This window comes from Microcebus murinus, chromosome 27 (genome assembly GCF_040939455.1).
Source record: "Microcebus murinus isolate Inina chromosome 27, M.murinus_Inina_mat1.0, whole genome shotgun sequence".
Taxonomy (NCBI): Eukaryota; Metazoa; Chordata; class Mammalia; order Primates; family Cheirogaleidae; genus Microcebus; species Microcebus murinus.
In genome coordinates, this window is record NC_134130.1 from 17,871,452 (window position 1) to 17,894,616 (window position 23,165).

Genomic DNA, 23,165 nt, shown 5'->3' on the forward strand with positions numbered 1-23,165 from the left:
GCAAACCTCTCAGCAGCGTATGCTCCCCACCAGGTAGTTAAAAAAAACTCCACAGAGATTAATGTCTGATTTATTAAGTATGACAGCAAATCACTCAGTTGTTGTAACAGTTTATTTTCATAGTATTTAGGTGACCATGTTTACATGTTTAAATTTGTCACATCACTAGTTCTTGCTGGGTTTTGCATTTTCTCCTGTAAACATTGTTTCTACAGATAGGCTTAGAAAAAAAAATAGCGGCATACTATATTTTTTTATCAATTTAGCACAAAATTTATTATTAAATGCTGGCATTTTCTTGGTATTCAAGAATTTAGTAACAAGGAATGGGATCCTGGCATTAAGAATAAAGGGAAAAATAACAAGACACCTAGTCTTGGAAAAATAACAAGACACCAGGTAGAGAGTTGGGATGGGAAGCACGTGTATTATCAAATGTTTCCGAAGCCAAAGCAACTCAAAACAACTTTCCATAGAACTAAAAAACCGACGAGAGACACAGCTTTGAGAACGTAACGTAAGCGAATAGGCCAAAACGAAGCAGGTCCTTTGGAGTAACGGTTACGTAGCGTTCACATACACCTGGTTTCTCTAATCAGGAAGGACTGGAAAGGAAAATTAAATGCCAAAGAGGAAAAAAAAGTTAGTGTGATCCAAGTGGTCTTGAAATCGTACTTAACAGCAAAAGACCCCACAAACCCCTTGCAGCAGCTCCCCCCAGCAGCAGAGGAAGGCAGGCGAGACGGGCTCGGGGAAACCCGGGAACGCGCACACCTGAGCACCCAATCCGCACCTCCGGAGCTGTGGCGAAAACAAGGCCGAGGCAGCCCTGGCTGGAAGGAGATCAGTAACTCCCCGCCCTCGTCCTTCCCACCCTTACACGCATCCTCAGCCTCGTCGACCCGGATGCAAACGGCAGTCCCCGGAAGGTCGCGGGGGCTGAGAAGCTGGCGGCCCGAGCGCCTTCTTTACCTGGTCGCAGAGGCGCGGCCAGGCAGGGAGGGTGGTGCGTGCGCGCGTCGGAGACCCCGGCCGCCGGCGCCTTCTCGCTCAGCTGGAGCCGCAATTCCAAGGTTCCTTCTGGGAGCTGGGGCCCGCGGAGCACACGCTTTCAAAGACACCGAGGAAGAAAAATCAACAGGCAGTACATCCGGCAAACAGCCGCGCCGGCCCTCATTCATAATCCGGCGGACCGGAAGGGAGGTGTTACGTCACTTCCTGCTGTGGCCATGCCAAACGTTTCCCCTCAGCCCTGCAGCGGGAACGTTTGTTTTCCCGCTTTCGGAGCCGGCTAGTGCGGGGACAGGTTCAGAAGGGGCCAGCAGGAACGGCCGGCGCGGCGGGGCGGAGCGGTGAGTTGTGACGAGGGGCCCGGCTCCCGGCCGCATCCGGGTGGCTCGAGACCCCCGCGAGGGGCGAGGGTAGCTTCGTGGGGACTCAATTTCCTCGCTTCTCGAGGGGAAGCTCCGGAATTTTCGAGCGGTTGCGAGCCTCAGCCTGGCCGCTCCCTCTCAGTGAGGACTGAGCTTCCCTCCCAGGTGCTACGGACTCGGGCACGGGGCTGGGGACAGTCCTAGCACTGAGGCCCGGGGACCTCGTCTCGGACCTTCGGCAGAGGATTTTGGCGACCTCTTTGTACAGCTCCCTTACTCCTTCCGTCATCTTCTGGCTTCCTTGTCGAGGACCTTCTCTCATGCTAGGCCTTCGGTGTGTTTTGCTTTGATCAAAGGATGGACGTTCCCTTTCTCAGTGCTGTCGCTTTTCAGCTACTCCACCACTTTGGGGTCTTTTCTCCTGCCTTGTGTTTCCAGGTGTTCCTAAGGTATCAGTGTAATCCAGAACCAAGAACGAAGTAGAGGAATAACAAGGACAGCATCTTTAAGAGAATGTTTATTGAAAGGAGTTGCAAGAGCTTGCAAAGACACGAACAACAAAGTTTTCTAGAGCTGTTGCGAAATAGCAACCCCAGTATTGCAGTGTGTGTGAATAGATGCAGTTTCCTTCACTCATACATATGCAGATGATCAACTTTGGACTTCTTTAGAAATTGGCACGTATGGAAAACGGATCTAGGGGAAAGCATTTATTTATATTTATACAGGAATATCCAATTTAAGTTGGAGAGGTCATAGAAACCCTAAAAGTGACATTTTATGCAAAAACTTAACAGTTTTTCATATGAACTGTTCATTCATTCAATAAATATTTTTGAGCACCAGTTAGTTCCACATACTAGGAAAATAACAATGACAAAATGAATCCCTGCCCTTAAGGAGTTTACATTCTGGTGGGATTAATGAATTTAGGCCAGATGAAAGATTAGGAAGAGAGTATTTCAGATAGGAATATCGTACAAGTCCCAAGTCATGAAAGAAGTGATTTTCGTTTTGCTTTGCTATTCCTGTTTCAGTGTTTGGGGTTTTGGGGGGGGGGCGGGGCAGTGATGGAAGATTGTAGTCAAAAGGAATAGTTGTGGCAAGTTTCCGATTTTGCTGGCTCAAGATGAAGCTTCTTGAGGTTGAAGATCTAAATGAAATGAATATATAAAGTTGGAAAAGATCATCAGTATAAATGCTAAAGTTGTTAAAGATGATGGCGGGGGAGAAGAAGAAGGTGAGCTTAGTGCAACATTAGTAATAGTGGAGATGCAGGTGAATTTCAAGAGATGTTGACATATGGTGGTCTTGGAATATTTTTCTGAAAGCAGCAGTATAAAGTAAGGTCTCCTTAGACCTGTCTTTGCTCATTGAGAGGAAACAAGTCAAAGGAACAGGATTTGGGAGAAGGTTTTAAGGGAGGTGATGTCTTTGGGGAGAAGCATAAAAGTAAAAGAGTAAAGAAGTGCTTCAGGAAAAAGTGGAACACAGAGGGGAATGTGTTGGTAATGAGCAGGGGCTAGAAGATAATTGGCAGCTAGCAATGAAGTCAGTGTGGAGAGGAAGAAGGACTGAGCTGAATGGGAGTGCTGGAGGGATTTGCAAGGGGCAAGTTGTACCTTAAAGCCATGATGTATGAGGGAAAGTGGAAACTGCAAGTTGCTAGATAGTCAGCAGTGGCCTCCAAACTGTTCTTATTTATTCCACAAGCAAAAGAACTGAGCATACTTTCATATATATGGCTAGTTGTGGGATATGTTAGTAATTTAGGGCAAGGGCACAAAGTCTGTTAAGTTTTATAATTGCAGGATCATATAAAAAGAACTGACTCCAAGGTTCCAATTGGAATGTTGGTGTTAATGACTTCTGTAGTCTTGTGCTGACTCTGACACTTAATCCGTAATGTAAACCTTTTTTCCATGATTATAGAAATACATAACAATAAGTACTTTGCTTCCATTTTTGAGCATGGAAATTTCAAGTAATAGTTTTTCTACTATAGTACAAGGATTCTTGTAGGTATCAATCCTTTGTCAGTAACCAATAAAACAGGATAAGTAAACTACTATGCCCTTTAGCTATATAAAATTAGATCAATAGAATTATTAGGCTGTCTTCCACTTGTACATTCTGGAAGAGTGGCAGATTTAGCCTTTTAATCATGGAGATTTTGTTGAGGAGATATTTTTTCCTCAGAACATATATGGTGACCAGTACTATGAGTAAATTTAGAAATAACCTTTCTGTACCTATCATTATGTAGAGGTGATGTATGTAATGATACAATATTGAGAGGTGACAGGCTGCTTCTCAGTTTTTTTAAGTTCTTACTAAGACAACGGTTTGAAATGAGGTTACTTTTTCATTCTAGTATTGGCCTTTGGACTCCTTTTCATGGGCACTTAAGGTGATATTTTAGTACAGCACAGAATTTGACAATAATTTTGAGGTTATCAGGTTAATACCTTCTTGGGAACTTAAAAATAAACAGTCTGGGGTGTGTGTGTTTCCTGTCAGACCTGGAAAGGGATGAGGAGGGAAGTAGGTGGAAGGGAACAAACAATCCATTTTTAGGATGTGCTTTCATATGCCAAGACTGAACCTACAGCAAGTTTGAGTGGCGTTATAAACCCCTGAAAACTGGAGATATACATATATATATATATACATACATATATTTTTTTTTTTTTAAAGCAGCTATGGTACCATCCCTCAGAGATCTTTCTTTTTAAAAATAGGTTAACACATAAGATACTGCAATCTAAATGTGATCTAATAAGATTATCAGTGTGTTTCAAGATTAGGGCAGAGGACTAAGGAGGCAAAATTAAAAAAAAAAAAAAAGATAGTTGAGGTAATAAGCAACCTCTACAGCACATCACTTAATGCACCCTTTAACCACTGCCCTCCTGTGACACCCCCCTACACATACAGACACATGCATAGTAAATCTTCGTTTTTTTTTAATGGAAGTAAGGTTTGAGAGAAGAAATTTTGATATAGAGTGAACCTGACCTAAACACATCAAGTTCTATGTACTGAAATTACAAGTGTATCTTTGCAAACAGGTAAGAAGGGGCTCTACAGCAGGGAGAAGCTTATCTGGATTTAAAACTTTGCCATAGATATAAATACACAGAAAATTGATAATGCTAGTCAGGATAAGAAGGAAATTTACTTTTTATCTGTAATAACCTTTTGGACTTTGTAAATTTTGTGTCATGTGTGCAGTATAATCTGTTATAAACAAAGAACAAAATAGATAAAACTTGGACATAGATAATTGCACTTTGTTTCTAAATTACTTCTCTCTCTTTTTTTCCTTCAGGTGTTTGCAATGGCTGCCTCTGTGAACCTGGAACTTGATCCCATTTTTTTGAAAGCACTAGGTTTCTTACATTCAAAGAGTAAAGATTCTGCTGAAAAGCTAAAAGCACTGCTTGATGAATCTTTGGCTCGGGGCATTGATTCAAGTTACCGTCCATCTCAAAAGGTACCTATGTGAATAAAAAGCTTGGAAAGAATAACTTCTTAGCTGAATTAGATAATTGTTGCAAATACTGCAAGATTATACTCAATTTTTTTGTTGCACACCTGATATACTTCTCAGTTTAATCTGCATTATTAACATTTGCTCCATTGCTTTACTAAGTCTACACCAGTGTTCAACAAACTTTCTGTAAAGAACTAAATAGTAAATAATCTTTTTTAGAAATGGAGTCTTGCTGTGTTGCCCAAGCTGGCCTCAAACTCCTGAGCTCAAGCGTTCTTCCTGCCTCAGCCTCTCAAGTTGCAAGTAGTAAATATTTTGAGTTTCATGAACCAGATTGTCTCTGTTACAACTATTTAATTGTGCCATGGTGGCATAAAAGCAGCCATACATTGTACATAAATGAATGGGTATATAGCTGTGTTGCAATATAACTAAAAAACTGTATTTACAGGCCTCAGTCTGCTAAAGCCCAGTCTAAACAATTATCACAATAAGTCAAGCCCTGCTTGATAGGGTTGAAGCCCCATTCTTCATCCCTTCCCTTTCTCTTGGTCTTCAGAGGTAACCACTATTCTGAAGTTGATATGTATCATAACCATTTACATTTCTGCACTTTTATGGATTATCACAGAAAACTAGGCTGCAGTCAGCTATTTCAGTTTTATTTAGAATGATGAGGAAATGCCCTTCTTTTAGGGGAGGGAGAGATTCCAAGAAGCTACTATATATATAAACTTTGTATACTATTAATAAAAGTAAATAACAAATACCTATATTAGCAAAGCTATAATATAAGACTAAGGATTCAAAGTTTAAAACAGAATGAAAAGACAAGCCACAAATGGAGAGAAAATATTTGCAAATCATTTATCTGATAAAGGCTTTGTGCCCAGAATCTGTGAGAAACTCTTTAAACCCAATAATACAACAAACAACCCCGTTTTTTTAAATGGGCAAAAAATTTTATTAAGTAGTTCTCCAAAGAAGACATATGTTTGGCAAATGAGCACTAGAAAAAATGTTCAACATCCTTAGCCACTAGGAAAATGTAAATTAAATCCACAATGAGATACTACTATGTACCTATTAGAATGTCTAATATTAAAAAGACCAGCCATACCAAGTATTGGTAAAGGTATGAAAAAACTGGAAGTCTCATATCTTCCTGGTGGAAAAATAAAATGGTACAGCCACTTTGGAACACAGTTTGGCAATTTCTTAAAGAATTCAGTATATGCTTACCATGTGACCTAGTCATTTTACTTCTAGACATTTATTCTAGAGATAGAAAAATATATGTCCATACAATGACTTCTATGTGAATGTTTGTAACAGCTTTATTTGTAATATCCCCAAACTGCAGACAACTGAAATGCCCATCAATAGGTAAATATGTAAACAAATTATGGCATATCTATACAATGGAATATTATTCCGCAATAAGAAGGAATAAACTATTGATACACTCAACAACATAGATGAATCTCCAAATGAATATACTGATAAAAAAAAGCCAGACAAAAAAGGATACTATATAATTACATTTATGTACATTTCTAGAAAATTTATAACTAATCTATAGTTACAGAAAGATCACTGGTTGCTTGAGGATGGGGGACATAGTTTCTCTAGGATATATACCTGAGTTTGATTACAAATAGCCACAAGGAAATTTGAGGGAATGATGGATATGTTCATTATATTGATTGTAGTGATGGTGTCACTAGTGTATGCATATGTGAAAACTTAGCAAATTTTACACTTTAAGTAAAGTTTGCACATCAATTATATCTTAATAAAGCTATTTAAGAAAAGAATATTACGGCCGGACGTGGTGGCTCACGCCTGTAACCCTAGCACTCTGGGAGGCCTAGGCGGGCGGATTGCTCGAGGTCAGGAGTTTGAAACCAGCCTGAGCAAGAGCGAGACCCTGTCTCTACTATAAATAGAAAGAAACTAATTGGCCAACTAATATATATATAGAAAAAATTAGCCGGGCATGGTGGCACATGCCTGTAGTCCCAGCTACTCGGGAGGCTGAGGCAGCAGGATTGCTTGAGCCCAGGAGTTCGAGGTTGCTGTGAGCTAAGCTGATGCCACGGTACTCACTCTAGCCTGGGCAACAAAGTGAGACTCTGTCCCCCCCCCAAAAAAAAAGAAAAGAAAAGGATATTACATTGGTTATAATATCTTAATTTTTAAGTGAAAATTATTTATGTTTATAATATGTCTTTTATGATGTATTAGATAGTCTGAATTTTTAATTACTAGTACTTTTTGATTTCATTTTTTAGGATGTGGAGCCACCTAAAATTTCAAGCACAAAAACTATCTCCGTTAAGCAAGAACCTAAAATGACCTCCAGTCTTCCTTCTGGCAGTAATAATGGCAAGGTCCTCACAACTGAAAAAGTAAAGAAGGAAGCTGACAAGAGACCTGCTGATAAAGTAGGTTTTTTTAATCTATTTAAAAGAAATAAAGAGTAAATCAGTTGTTCCACAGGCAGAAACAATGTTTTATGTCTACTTCTTTGATAATAATGGGTGTAGGTATGTAGTAATCATTCAGTAAATACATTTTGCTGGTTATTAGATATTGACTTTTTGAAAAATGAGTAAAATTTAGAAATTTTTTGATTAACATTAAATGGTTAATTTTTTTGACTATTTACTGAAGTCATTGTCAAAAAATATTTGAACTCTAGGGGGTATCGTATTTTTTTTAGTATAAATTTTATCCATACCTTAGAGATTCTGGATAGAGCAGTTGTTGAAAAGATAAAGAGAAAAGAAAGATGTATTAATAAATGAGTAAACATGAACTTTGTTATAGAATGGGATGCACTTTAAGTGGGCCATAGATGATTCTTGGATTGTCTTTTTTGAAGGATTTTCACAAATAGTAATTAAGATTTTAGAAATTAGTAAAAAATACATTAAAATATATCTTCAGTAACTCCTGCCCTCATGGTGGGGTATAATATGTATGTTTTCATATTTTTACTAAATACTGACTATTCATAAACTATTTTTTCTACTTTTAAATTTATATAAATGATATACTGTGTGTGTATATATATATATATATATATATGTATATATATATATATATATATTCTTTGGTAACTTTTTCTCCACTCAACAATGTGGGAGTTTTTTGTTTTTGTTTTTGAAAATATTATGGGGGTACAAACATTTTGGTTACATGAATTGCTTTTGTACAATGTGAGTCAAAGTTTTAAGCGTGTCCATTATCCATATACTGTGCCCTGTACCTATTAGGTATGAATAACAGTGTGCTTTTGTAATTTATGTTGATGCATCTGGAGCTAGTTATTTCTTTTAGCTACCATACAATATTCATTCTATAAATAAACCCATTTATCTGTTTCCCTACTGATGAGCAATTAGGTTATTTCTCCTTTTTCTCTCTTACAATATAGTGTAACTGACCTCTTTTATATTTATCTCTTTGCAAACGTGTTAGTAGTTTCTATAGAATGTATACCTATAAGTCAATGTAATACAATATAACATCTTCAGTGTTACTAGGCATTGTCAAATTGCCGAAGGTGTATGTACTAAATTTATGTTCTCATCAGCAAAATATAAGAATTCTAAGTTCTCCATGTCTTATCAGATTTTCTAATTTTTGCCATGCCAACAGGTATACCAATTATATTTTAAAGAAAGGAACCAGAATTAGCTCTGAAGCAAATATGGCAATGTGTGAAGTCTGGATGACTAGTATAGATAGCTCATTATTTCTTTTAATATATGTTAAATATTAATAGTTTATAATTAAAAACATCAAAATAAAATATAGCCGTATTAGTAAGAATGTTTTCTCAATTCAAAGCATCTTATTGGGGGGAAAAAAAGCAGTCAGTATAAGTAAATCCATTGAACTTCCAGAATTCTTTGATAGAAGAGTACAAAGAAAAATACCAGCATATGTTATATTCTTGTGATTTATTTATTTCTATCTTGCTGGTTTCTTTTAATGTACTGATTATAAATTAGTTATAATTCTACACTAATGTGCATATCTGTCCCTAACTATGAAAATATCTATAAAATGGAATTGATCATCACATACTGTCCTCCTTACCCATCTCTCAGTGATTTAAAGTTTATTCTACCATGTTACTTTCATTATTATATTCTGATGTGTGCTTTTTCTAGATGAAATCAGACATCACTGAAGGAGTTGATATTCCAAAGAAACCTAGATTGGAGAAACCAGAGACACGATCCTCCCCCATTACGGTCCAAACCAGCAAGGATTTAGCTATGGCTGACCTTTCCAGTTTTGAAGAGACCAGTGCTGATGATTTTGCCATGGAGATGGGATTGGCCTGTGTTGTTTGTAGGTAAGCTGTACCTGGCCACAGATCCTTTTGTTTCTTTGCAAACAGCAAACAACTCCCTTCCACATCCACCTGCCAAAAATCAGAACAATTGTTAGGTGTTTTCTATTTTGTTTTTATTATTTGGGAGTGGGGAGGAGATAAGTCGATTATGCCTTATGAACTGCCAATATAGCAATTTAGCATCCTGAAAATTGGCAGATATCTTTTTGACTATGGCTTCTTTAATCTGTTATGGTAACATTTTCTGCATTTTGGGGTTCTTGAGGGAAAGTGATTATTGTATTACTCTTTAATAAGGAAGAGGCTCAATTAATTCCATCTTTCTTTTTAAAAAGTCTGTGTTGCTTTTCTTTTCTGAATTGTTGATGAAATTTGTAAAAATAAACTATTACATGTAATTCCTAACACACTAGTAAGTCTTTTCCTAAGGATAATGAAAATTAAAGAAATTGTTCTGGTAGGTTATTCTGATTGGTGTCTTCAAACATGGAGGAATAAAAACATAAAGAACTTTGATTAGTAGAAGATACATTTTAAAAATCAGAAATAACTAGATAATGATACAGCTAATAGTAACTAGATAATAATAATACTAAATAACATAAACTTCTTAATGCCAAGAGCTAAATTTTTCTTTGTTAATGGCTTTCATTGCTTAGCACAAAAAAGATTGCCATCTTTGTTGCTATTTTCATCATAAAAATGTTCAATTCTGGTGCATTGGGAGTGAATACATAACTGTAAGCTTTTGTGAACATAATAGAGAATGAGTTAATGCTTCTGAATAGGATCATTTATTAGAGATTCATTGTTTTTACATATATTTGTTTATTCCAGCCTTTATCTACTGTGAAAGTTATTGTTTTATAAATAAATGATAAAGTAATAATGGAGAGAGATCTCCCTTCATCAGGGAGACTTACTATAATAATCTAAGGCTATAGTGATTACTTTTTGTGCTGTTAGAACTGACACTTTTTTTATATACATATTGCTCTATTCTATTCAGCTGATAGAAAATTTATTGAACACCCTAGATCTGCAAAGGAATATGCTGGGCACTGTAGATATTAGGTCCAATCCCCACCTTTAGATAATTTATATTAAGAAGGTAGAACAATATGTAGCTAACTAATTTAAAGGAATTTAATAGAGATACAAAGAAAATGTTATGAACCTGTTGCAAGACTAGTGACAGTCTAATTTCTGAGAGAAAGAAAATAATTACAGTGAGAAATGACAAGGAGAAAATAGCCCAATTTAATTAAGGCACCCTATATATTTATTAATGGTTGAGCATAAGCTTTAAAAGGAGTGAAGTGCCCATTCCACAGATTTGGTTTTTTGCCTTTTGGTTTTCTGGAACTTTTTTCTGCTTTTAATATACCAAACTTTACTAGAACAATTCTGAAATGACTTTAAATTGTTACATTCAAGAAAGTATATTTAATGGTATGTTTTCTTAGGCAAATGACCGTGGCATCTGGTAATCAATTAGTTGAATGTCAGGAGTGCCATAACCTCTACCACCAAGATTGCCACAAGCCCCAGGTGACAGACAAGGAAGTGAACGACCCTCGCCTGGTGTGGTATTGTGCCCGATGTACTAGACAAATGAAGAGAATGGTAGGAGTTGTATTCTTCTTTCTTTTGAACAGTCTGTGTCACTTTTCTGTTGGTGTGTGCTTTCAAAACAAACATTTGAACATTTACGATATGAGAACCATAAATAAGCTGATGATGCAAATGTTTGTGTGTATAGTGATGCACAACAAATGCAAATTGATGTGTCTCTGTCTGAAGACCAGACCATGGTATGTGCATTTTTCTCTGTTCAGCTTTTAGGTTATTCTGATATAGATAAACAGAATTGGTGACCTACAAATTATGACTATTCCTTACTAGTATGTCAGTGTGTTTATAAACACATTAAAGCTAGTGTAAAATACTATGGGAGAGGGTTAGATGCAAAGCCCCAGTCTTTGTTGAGTCTGATAAGGAAATATAGAAAATTCCTGAGTGAGCTGAAACCAATAAACGAGTGTGTGTAGGGCCAGGAGTGTGAACCTCTGTCTTTCCGTTTGCACTTCTTTGTTCCTCAGTTTGTCCTTCTGATTGTCTTTGACCATTTATCTCATTCTCCTAATATACTTTTCTCTTTTCACTGTTCACATATATAACTGCCCTTAATATCATACTGAATTGTGTTTTTGTTTGTTATTGGATAGTTTTTCTAACTTTCATTCATTTATAAGGGAAATAAATGATAAGTGAGTTTCATAATTTTCCTTTTAAAAAAACATCAAGGAGCTGCTATCTACTTCATTGACTTGTTCTCTCCTCTCCTTCCCCTCTTTCTTCCTTTGCCTTAGATAGTGATTCTTACTAGGAAGAGTTCTCATGTCTTAAATGAATTTCTACACAAAATAAATTTGACCAAATATGTCTTTTTAAGGTCAGAAGTACTTAGTTAAAAGTAAAAATTTCAAGGTATCTATTTTGCTTTTTAGTCAGTTAAATCAGAAATAGGAAATGAAAAGTGGTCACATTTTAATTTTGTTTGTAACAGGAAATTTTTGTCACAAGTTACAATTTTTTCTGCTTAGTTTAATTTTTATTTAATTTATTATTTAAACTAGGTCTCTACGATTTTGACTAAATTTATTACAAATGAGCAGTATTAGTACATTCCAGAGCATTCATAAGAAGCCACTAGGAACTGACAATTGCCAAAAGAAACAAGTTGTGACAGTAATCTTTCTATATTATATCTTCAAGTTTTTTTCAAGTGGTATTATTTCACTATAACTCTCTTAATAGCTAAGCACTAGTTTCCTCAGGTTTTTTCTCCCCCATTTTTTGTGAGTTAGTTTGTACCAAATCTGTGTTTATGGTTCTAACTTTCTTTCTGCAGCTGACTAGCTGACTAGATATCCTACAGGTATTTTAAGTTCAACATCTTTAAAATTAAAATTGTTCTCTTCTCTACTCAGTTTTTTTCCCATAGTTGCTTGAGCTAGAAAACATTATCTTTGATGCCTCTCTTAATTCTCTACCCCTTTTTTCCCCAGATTTGTTAGTTCCACCTCTTATATATCTCTCAGATCTGTTCATTTCTTTCATTACCCTGTTCTACAGATCCATCATTACTTGTCTATTGCAATAGTCCCCTTTGCTTTCCTTCAATCCACTTGACTCACTACAGTTAGATAATTAGAATTATTCTTCTAAAATGTTTATCTGACTTTATCTGCTTAAACATGCCCTGTGGCTCTCGATTACTTATATAATGAGGTTATACTTCTTAGGTTGTTTATATGGACTCTCTCCTTTTCACTCAAGTCTACCTTACAGCCTTCTCTTTCACCATATATAACTGTACACTCTGGCCATGCCAGACTAAGTATATCATTCCTTGAATATGTGGGTAAACTTTCGTGTTTCCATATGTTTTGCTTCTCAGCTTCTTCTCTTCATCTGGGATAATGTTTATTCTTATTTGCTTTGCAAATTAAATGTCTAATTCATTTATCAGTTAAACTATGTCTTATTCATTGGTATAGCACCAAAGCAGAGCACATTTTGCATTCTCTTGTTCTCATTGTAAGATGAGTAAAATAGAGAAAATGTATTAATAGATTAATACCGGAAATCAGCAGTCAGTGCAGCGTGTATGTCCAAGAGTCAAAGTACTGAATGGGGAGCCACGGCTAATATTAGAACATGACGAGGCTACACAAAGACCAGATGTGGGGAAATACCAAAAGACATGATCTAAAGTAAGCCTGAAGATCAGGATCCAGGAAGCATAAAGTTTAATGCGAGAGAGGCATTTGGAACAGTAGGGATTCTAAATTCAGTCCTTCTAACTATAATTGCTTTGAGTAAGATTCTCATACGTTCATTGGTTATTGCTCCAAGGTATCTCAAAGATGGTATAATTAGCATCTAATATCCTTTTCCTCCTTGTACTAGTTTCTCCAACTGGGGCAGGTTCTACACATACGTTATTATAAGAAGACCTTCTTGAGATGTCGTGATAGTGTATTATGAGTTCAAAGGTCATTCTTCAGTTCCATGATCTTCTCTCAACCCCAATAATGGGTTTTGCCCCCACTCAGTTGAGAGACTCATATAACTTACTGCACTGGCTCTCAATCTGAGGTAGTAACACACTCATACTTAGCAGCATTTAGAAATATGTGGGCGTTTTGGTTACTGCCATGCTGGCAGTTAGGGCCTGATTGGGGAATTTTATATATTCCGCAGTGTATGAAGCAATTACCAAAGAAGAATTGCAGTGCCTTTGTTGAACAACACTGAGTCAATGGTTATATCCTAGTTCCCTAAACTGGTGTTACCAGCAAAGGACAAAGGGTTCTGGGTATTTCTTACTCAGTTTCTAAGAGAGATGGGGAAAATAGGGAGGCAGAAGAAGATCCAAAGATCATCTCCTAGGCAGAGGTCCTTTCTGGGTTTCATAATGAGTCTTTATCTGCTAAAATATACAGGTTAGGTGGTTCATCAGATCTGGCCTCTGGAATGGTAGATGTGGGTAGAGGGCAGTGTCAGATCAGAAGCTGTAGTCATGGAGCCGTGTGTTTCTGATTCACTGAGAGCTGCATTCTCAGAACATGGCCTTGCAGTGGAGGGTAAGATGCCCTCCTTTTCCTGCTTGTAAGAGATATTTTACCACAGGTAGTCCTCCAACATCTTTAATGTTCTTAATCTGAATGTTGCTTTGTAAGTGATGCTTGCAGGCAAGTGTACTTTGATGTGGAAAGTGTATAATGTAAAAAGTGACATGAATTAAGATTTAAGGGTCAAAATTATATAGTACAGCAGACAATATCACAAGAAGATGACACAAAAAGTTCCTTCGGAGAGGGAATAAAAATTAAAAAAAAAAAAAAGATGACGCAAGAATGTCCAAACAAGGATAAAATAGGCCAAATTCAGGCTTCTAGAAATGGGAACATGTTATTAATAAGTTCTCTGGTATAGCATTCTGTGGACTCATGGGGATTGTCAAAGACTATGGAATGGCTGGCTGGGAGCACCTGTCCCCATCCAATGTGGGGAGGCTCTTTTGGATTCAGTTCGATCATCCTTTGTAGATGATTGTGAATAAATAGTCACTGTTGTGTTCAGTTCTCAACATATGCCAGACTTTATGCTAAACTCTTATATAATTGTAATCCATCCTCATACCCTGCCTTTGAAGTAGATGGTGTTGCTATCATTTTACAGATGAAGAGAATGAAGCTTTTAGAGATTTCCATATTTTACTTGAAGTAGCATGGCTAGGAAAGTAGTTGAGCTGGGTCTTAATCCTAGTTCTGTTTGACTCCAGAAACAGTGCCCTTAAACAGTGAACTATACCATCTGTATAGTTACGAGTATCTACCTGAAAAATACTGAAAAACTAAAAAGTGATTAGAGTTTATAGGACAATTTAGTAAAGCACTTAGTTATAAAATAAAGGAAAAAATCAATTATTGGTCAAAATAAAACTGAAAATGCTTATAAAGGAACAATAGATATAAATTCTTCTTTTGGAACATAGAAATTTGCATTTATGACTCTGAGGTGTGCCTAGTTCTGCAGTGTAGAAAAACCTCAAAAAGGTTCATCGTTTATCAATAATTTTTTTCTCTCCATTCTTTTTTTTTTTTTTTTTTTTTTTTTTTTGAGACAGAGTCTCACTTTGTTGCCCAGGCTAGAGTGAGTGCCGTGGCATCAGCCTAGCTCACAGCAACCTCAAACTCCTGGGCTCAAGCAATCCTTCTGCCTCAGCCTCCCGAGTAGCTGGGACTACAGGCATGCGCCACCATGCCCGGCTAATTTTATATATATATATATTAGTTGACCAATTAATTTCTTTCTATTTATAGTAGAGACGGGGTCTTGCTCTTGCTCAGGCTGGTTTCGAACTCCTGACCTCGAGCAATCCGCCCGCCTTGGCCTCCCAGAGTGCTAGGATTACAGGCTTGAGCCACCGCGCCCGGCCTCTCCCCATTCTTTATTTAAAACCGTACAAATGATCTGAGCTACGTTCTAACTTACCCTTAGTGACTCAGGGTCTTATACCCTAAGAAGAAAACTCCTAAGTCTTTGACCAACCATAATGAGAAATAATTGTACTTCGTGATAAGTAAAGCTAACTAGTTACATATAGTTTGTGATTTTCCTTTTTTAAAAAAACAGTTTGGTTTGTCTTGTTAAAATTGTGTTTAACCAACCCTATTTGGCATGATTTCTAAAGCTTAATATTAAGTTTTAGATAATATTATCTTTAGAGAGATAATATTATCTTTACTGTTTAGAAATTAATGAAATCTGTCAAACTATTAATATGTTGATAAAAATTATTTGTCTAAGAGCCTATATACTCATTGTCATCATAATATTTTTTAATGTTGAAATCCATTTCACTTAAATGATGAGACCTCTGATAGATTATCCTTTTTGTGTGCATTTAATTAAGATTTTTTAATTTAAATTAATCCACTGGTTCTTGCAGGCACAAAAAACTCAGAAACCACCACAGAAACCAGCCCCTACAGTTGTTTCTGTAGCTCCAGCTGTCAAAGATCCATTGGTTAAGAAGCCAGAAACTAAACTCAAACAAGAGACAACTTTTCTAGCATTTAAAAGAACAGAAGTTAAGGTATAGTACATTCTATTTTTATCTGAGATTATATCTTCATTTAGTAGACTAAACAATAGTTGCTTGACAAAAAATTTAATGAGAAACTTTATGTACTAAATGGCTATATGTTGTTAAAAATTAAGACTGCATTACTATTAGGTAGAAAAGGAACATTTATATTATTATTTATCTCTAACTTTGCTGTTTTTCTTTTTATCACAAATAGAAACAGTCTGTAATCACTCCAAAATGACATTCTTTACCATTCTTATGTGGTTAGATACTTATCTCCAATCAGGAATTTTAATTAAATTCTAAGTACCTTTGCCATCAGTAGCAAGAATTTTGCTTCCTGTACTGTGTAAGCTGATTGTCCTCATAGTTTTTTTTACTTCCGTACTGGGTTATTGAAAAAATGTTCTTGCCTTTGGGTTTTTTTCTTTATTATCATGAACCTTCATGGTACCTACCTCTTATACTAAGGGACCATATTATCTAGTAAGAATATCACCTTTCTCATTTCTAGATTTGCATCTTTGAAATAAGTTCACATTATTATTAGTATCCTGACATTTTGATATCATGAAGTAAAAGAATTTTCTAATTTAATTTTATAACAGAAATTATGTATATATATATATATATAATATGTACATGTAAATTTTTATATGTATGTAATATATATGTATAAATTTACTGGGATATACATTCCAATTTTAAGTATAGTACTAAAGATGGAAGAAAAAATATTAGCCTCAAATTTCTCAAGTATTTACTTGAGAAAATCCTAAAGATATTACCTTGTCTAAGCAATTATAAGTAGCAAGCTCAAGATCCTTGGTGTGATGAAAAAGAATATGAACATAAAGTACTCTGAGAAAGATACTGATAATTGTATTTGTAAGTCATTTTTTATTTTATTTTACCAAGGAAGAATTGATACCCAAAGGATATCCATTATTGATTTGTCATATAGAAACTTGGTGAATTGGAATAGAAGAATAACTAATTTATTGAAACTAATTAGAGTTGCTATATTCTATACTTAATCACTTTTTGGTAGATTTTTATACTAACCCATTATGACGACTATATTTTTAGGAAATCCAATACGAAATTGTTTTATGGCAAATAAATTAAGGCCTTAGCAGTCATGTTTGTTTTGATTAAGAGGTTTTCTTGTCTTTTGATAAAAGTGAATACATTTGTACTATGAAAAAAATCGTTTCTATTCACACATAAAAAGCAAATGGCTTTTCCGATAGGATAATGGGCAAGAAAATATTTATTGTTAAAAGTACTTAAGAAATTTATTTTCTATGCTGAAATAGTAAGAAATTACTTGGTCTCCATTTTTTGTTGTTGTTGTTGTTATTTTACTTCTGTGTCCTTGATAGTGTTTTAAACCATCTGTCATTCTGTTAAAAAAAAAACACCAGGCAACAGCAAGCCATTAAAATATAATGCCAAACACATAGAACTTGCTTTCTTGTTTGTACTTTGGTCATTTTAATTACTTCAGCTGGGATTTCTTTTCTTCTTTTTTTGTAATATAAATATTTTACTTTTTATTTTTTTATTTCAGAATATTATGTGGATACAAAAATTTTGGTTACATAAATTGCTTTTGTACCATTTGAGCCAAAGTTTTAAGTGTGCTCATCCCCCAGATAGTGTGCATTGTACCTGTTAGGTGTGAATTTACCCATTCCTTCCTCCTCCCCACCTGATTGATTACCAATGAATGTTATTTCCATATGTGCACATAAGTGTTGATTAATTAGTTCCAATTTAATGGTGAGTACATGTGGTGTTTGTTTTTCCATTCTTGTAATACTTCACTTAGAAGAATGGTCCATCCAGGTTAATACAAGAGGTTCACCATTGTTTTTTATGGCTGAGTAGAACTCCATGGTATACATATACTACATTTTAGTAATCCACTCCTGTATCAATGGGCACTTGGATTGTTTCCATATCTTTGCAATTGTGAATTGTGCTGGTATAAACATTTGAGTACATGTGTCTTTTTTATAGAATGTCTTTTTTTCCTTTAGATAAATACCTAGTAGAGGTATTGCTGGATCAAATGGTAGTTCTACTTTTAGTTTTTTGAGGTATCACCATACTCTTTTCCATGTCTGTTATACTAGTTTGCAGTTCCACCAAGAGTGTATGAGTGTTCCTGTCTCTCTGCATCCACGCCCACATTTGTTGTTTTGGGACTTTTTGATGAAAGCCATTCTCACTAGAGTTAAGCGCTATCTCGTTGTAGTTTTGATTTGCATTTCCCTCATGATTAGAGAGGTTGAGCATTTTTTCATGTTTATTGGTCTATCTTCTTTTGAAACGTTTCTGTTCATGTCCTTTGCCCACTGTTTAATAGAGTTGTTTGATTTTTTTCTTGCTGATTTGCTTGAATTCTGTATAGATTCTAGTTATCAGCCCTTCATTGAATGTATAGCATCCAAATATTTTCTCCCATTCTGTAGGTTATCTATTCACTGTAATGATTGTTTTCTTGCCTGTGCAGAAGCTTTTTAATTTGACCAGGTCTCATTTATTTATTTTTGTTGTTGCTGTGATTGCTTTTGGGGGTGTTCTTCATAAATTCTTTGCCCAGGCCAAGTCTATAAGTTGTTCCAATGTTTTCTTCCAGAATTCTTATAGTTTCATGCCTTAGGTTTAAATCTGTTATTCATTGTCAGTTGGTTTTTTTGAGTGGTGAGAAGTACTGATCCTATTTCAGTGTTCTACATGTGGCTATCCAGTTTTCCCAGCACCATTTATTTAATAGGGATTCTTTTCCTTGGTGTATGTTTTTGTCTGTTTTGTCAAAGATCAGGTGGCAATATGAGGAGGCAATATGAGGTTTTATGTATCTGGGTTCTCTATTCTGAACCAACTGGTCTAGGTCTCTGTTTTTGTGCCAATACCATGCTGTTTTGGTTCTTGTAGCTTTGTAGTATACCTTGAAGTCTGGTAAATTAATGCCTCCCAATTCATTCTTTTTGCTTAAGATTGCTGTGGTTATATGGGATCTACTCTGGTTCCATACTAAGTGTAGAATTATTTCTTCTAGATCTGTGAAAAATGACGTTGGTATTTCAATAGTGATTGCATTAAATCTGTAGATCACTTTGGGTAGTATAGACATTTTAACAATGTTGAATCTGCTGATCTATGAGCATGGTATGCTTTTTAGGTTGGTTTTCTTTTGTGAAGCTCCTTAAAAGATCATCTAGCCCATATGGGCTAGTTTAATGTTTAATAGAAAAAAAGGAAAAAAATTAGATCTAAGTTTACTACACCTGTGTCCTTTTTCTTTCTTGACTTTTTCACTCATTACTGGTGTGCATTCCTCTGTGAATTTATGATTTATGTAAAGTTTTCTGTCTCTGGGTAACCTCATGAGATAGTTATTTTATGACATTACTGTAAAAAAAAATCCTGTCAATTTTCATGGTGTGAACAAAAGTCTGGATTCCTCCTCTTATAAAATAAAGATCTCAGAGCTCTCTATTTTGACTACTTTTCAAGTGGTTAAGAAAATGTTTACATGGAGATGATATTGAAGGCTACCTTGTAAGAACTAAAAATGTTTTATCACCTCTTTTGGAGTTCAGTTCTAAAATATAACTCAGCCAAAATGGGGGCCTATGACTGTAATGCTAGCACTTTGGGATGCTGAGGTGGGAGAATTGCTTAAGGTCAGGAGTTCAAGACAAGTCTGAGCAACATAGCAAGACCCTGTATATACAAAAAATAGAAAAATTAGCTGGGTGTGGTGGCACACACCTATAGTCCCAACTGCTTGGGAGCCTGAGGTGGGAGGATAGCTTGAGCCCAGGAGTTTGGGGTTGCAGTGAGCTAGGATCACACCACTGCCCTCATGCCCAGGCAACAAAGTGAGACTCTATCTCAAAAAAATAAAACAAAACCAAAAAAAAAAAAAAAAAAAAAACCAAAACAACAAAAATACAACATTTACGTGGATATATTTCGGACATAACAACTACCTTTTTTAAAAGTAGAATGTTATTTTGTGAAACCTTATCTTTTACCTGTGTGAGTGTACTTAACACTTTTGTGAATCTTCTTAATGGTATGAAGGTAGAAAAAATGTCAAGAAAGTCAATTCAAAATTAATTTGAACGAAGTACATTTGTGCCTAATGTTAAAGTGAAAAAAATGTGTTCTTATGTGCATATGATCAATATGTATTTATATAATGGCATTGGTATCACTGTGAGCTTCTGATTAGCCACGGAAGTTAATCAGAGAAATTGAAGTGTTTTACCTTTAAAAAATACATCAGGAAGTAAGTCAGTCCTACCCAAAATGTCACTGTGCAGCCAGTGAAGCAATTGATAAAATTCTTTTTTCGGAAGCAGAAATCTGTTGTGTGAGTTTCAGGAAGTATAGACAAATTAGGAAACTAAAATCATGAAACCTTTTTAATATGTCATAAAAGTTATATACTTCCAAGTAGTTAACATTATGCATCTACATATATTTTGCAGTCCTGTAGCTGTTGCTCAAAATTTGGGCAAACATTTTTTTAATGGATTTAAAAGTTATATACAGCTGTTTTCTTTCTCTCACACATACACTCAGTAAATTATTACTGAATGTATGTGTCTTTGTCTCAGGTATCTTCTTCTGAATTTCCTGAGTGTAAGCATTTTTGTCCATTAAGAGTGGATTCTATTTTTGAAATGATCCACTAGTCATTTGGGGCAAAGTCTAAAGAATTAGATGTTTTAATGAGCTGGATAGTACCTTTTTTAGGTAAAAAAAAAAATAAGTTCAAGCACTAAATCTGATTTTTCTGATAAGGCTTATAGCTAAATCTAAAAACAATTCCCAAAAAGGAATTCTGTATATTTTCTTGACAAGAATATGGTATCCAAACTTTCTTTTTTGGAAATGGTAATACCTACTAGCTATGGATAAGTTTTGTTCAGTGTGGTTTTTCAGATCAGCTTCATAAAAACCTAATATGATGATATGACTTAAATTTCCCATGTCATTACTTTGGTATAAAAAGTCTAACAATTAAACTTGTTATATATTCAAGGATATTAGATAGGTATTGATTATACTTGGCTCTAATGTAATATTTAATGTTTTTCTTTTAGACTTCCACGGTTATTTCAGGAAATTCTTCTAGTACCAGTGTTTCCTCTTCAGCAACCAGCGGCCTAACTGGATGGGCAGCGTTTGCAGCCAAAACTTCCTCTGCTGGTCCCTCAACAGCAAAATTAAGTTCAACAGCACAAAACAGTACTGGGAAACCTGCTACCTCATCAGCCAACCAGAAGCCTGTGGGTTTAACTGGTCTGGCAACGTCATCCAAAGGTGGAATAGGTTCCAAAATAGGTTCCAGTAACAGCACTACACCCACTGTGCCGTTGAAACCACTTCCACCTCTAACCTTGGGCAAGACTGGCCTTAGTCGCTCAGTTAGCTGTGACAATGTCAGCAAAGTAGGTCTTCCTAGTCCGAGTAGTTTAGTTCCAGGGAGCAGCAACCAACTAAGTGGGAATGGAAATAGCGGGACATCCGGGCCTAGCGGGAGTACGACCAGCAAAACCACTTCCGAATCGAGCAGCTCTCCCTCGGCGTCCCTCAAAGGCCCCACTTCACAGGAATCACAGCTCAATGCGATGAAGCGATTACAGATGGTCAAGAAGAAAGCTGCCCAAAAGAAACTGAAAAAGTAATATGGCCAAGTTTTTATATCATATGAACCTAAAGATGACAAGTTTGTTATTAGAACATAAACTGTAAGATGCTGTAATTTAATAAAAATCCTCACAATCAAATTTCTATTGTTTCTTAGCTTAAAATGCTAAATATTACATAGCAAAATTTGGAAAGTTTTATTTTAAATGTCTTTAACACTTTTAATAATTTCCATAGTGTGTGAAAACAATGATTAGCATGACTGGTTCTTGATGAGAATTTCAGAAGATTGATAGAATGTGCAAATTTAAAGAAAAAGAAATAATTCTTCTAGCAAAGCCCCAAGAGTTGATCCTACTGAATGAGGCACCTTACAGGGTGGCGGAGACGACCCGATATAAAGTTTTCTGCTTCCCTCCCAACAGTGTGGGTGTTCAGTGTCGTTCCCAGCCTCATTTCAGCTGATTCTCCTACTCCCTCTAAATTTCATCTCCTTTTTCAAAATTGATTTTTTATAGTTGATTCCTCATAGTGATAATTTTCATAATTGATTTCTCATCTCATTTGTATCACTGTTTTTATTACCTCATATCAGTTATTTAGGAGTTTATCTTTTCCAATAGGTTGTGAACTCTAACACCCTTTAATATAGTATTTTTCTCACATTGCCCACCTTTTTCCCTGCATTACCAATGTAATATATGCACATAATATATACTCAACAAGTGTTGAATTTTGACTCATCCTGGTTATGCATATTCCTGAGAATTCTTGAGAGGAACACCCATTCCCAAGAGACTTTGTGGATGGAAATTTATGACTTGTTCACACATTGACAACTTCCTATTCAGAAAAGATATTTTTTTACTGCCCAAAAATGTTATGGCATTTTTCTTAATTTTAGTTAATTTTGTATAAAAGAAGTTCCTATATAATGATTAATTCTTAAGATTGTTTTGTACATTGTTAAGTCAGAAACTGAAGAGGCCGGGCGCAGTGGCTCACGCCTGTAATCCTAGCACTCTGAGAGGCCGAGGCGGGAGGATTGCTCAAGGTCAGGAGTTTGAAACCAGCTTGAGCAAGAGCAAGACCCTGTCTCTACTAAAAATAGAAATTAATTGGCCAGCTAAAATATATAGAAAAAATTAGCCAGGGATGGTGGCGCATGCCTGTAGTCCCAGCTACTCGGGAGGCTGAGGCAGGAGGAATTTGAGATTGCTGTGAGTAGGCTGACACCACTGCACTCTAGCCTGGGCAACAGAGTTCAGACTGTCTCAAAAAAAAAAAAAAAAGAAACTGTGAAGAGTCTGAGTTGTTGCCTTACTTGTCAGCTAGCAAATTAGCCAGCCATCATTTTACATATATATTCTGCCAGAGGATAGGAAGATTTTTGAATCAGAGAAACAAATAGTTTATTATTCACAGCATCCATTTTCTAATTCATGAATAACTCGTTTCACCCAGAAACTGGAAATTCCCACATTCCAACAAATTCCCACATTCATAAGACTGAGCAACCTGTTCCGTCAACCTTGAGGTGTGCCACTAAATCTTCACTCTATAATGCTCTAATTTCAAACTCTC

General features: G+C 35.9%; 2 protein-coding genes across 7 annotated transcripts in view; one reads left to right on the top strand and one right to left on the bottom strand.

The window, feature by feature from the left end:
• GSTCD (glutathione S-transferase C-terminal domain containing) overlaps positions 1-1,100 on the bottom strand; it is a 116,225-nt gene extending 115,125 nt beyond the window's left edge. For all 4 annotated transcript variants that reach the window (XR_012915117.1, XM_012779011.3, XM_075997968.1 and 1 more), the window contains exon 1: positions 973-1,100. The gene's annotated coding sequence lies outside the window, so the exon portion shown is untranslated. The remainder of the gene's footprint in view (positions 1-972) is intronic.
• INTS12 (integrator complex subunit 12) lies at positions 991-21,721 on the top strand. 3 transcript variants are annotated; one of them, XM_012779020.3, is made up of 7 exons: positions 991-1,352; positions 4,705-4,869; positions 7,164-7,316; positions 9,054-9,241; positions 10,708-10,867; positions 15,765-15,911; positions 21,035-21,721. In XM_012779020.3, exons 2-7 carry the CDS (start codon positions 4,714-4,716, stop codon positions 21,617-21,619), a joined length of 1,389 nt encoding a protein of 462 aa, XP_012634474.1. In that variant the 5' UTR covers positions 991-1,352; positions 4,705-4,713; the 3' UTR covers positions 21,620-21,721. The 3 variants fall into 3 exon arrangements, with proteins under 3 accessions (XP_012634474.1, XP_012634472.1, XP_075854085.1); XM_012779018.1 differs by lacking the exon at positions 991-1,352 and adding an exon at positions 1,359-1,707; XM_075997970.1 differs by lacking the exon at positions 991-1,352 and adding an exon at positions 5,089-5,168 and having other exon boundaries at positions 4,747-4,869.
• The last annotated feature ends 1,444 nt before the right edge of the window (positions 21,722-23,165 follow it).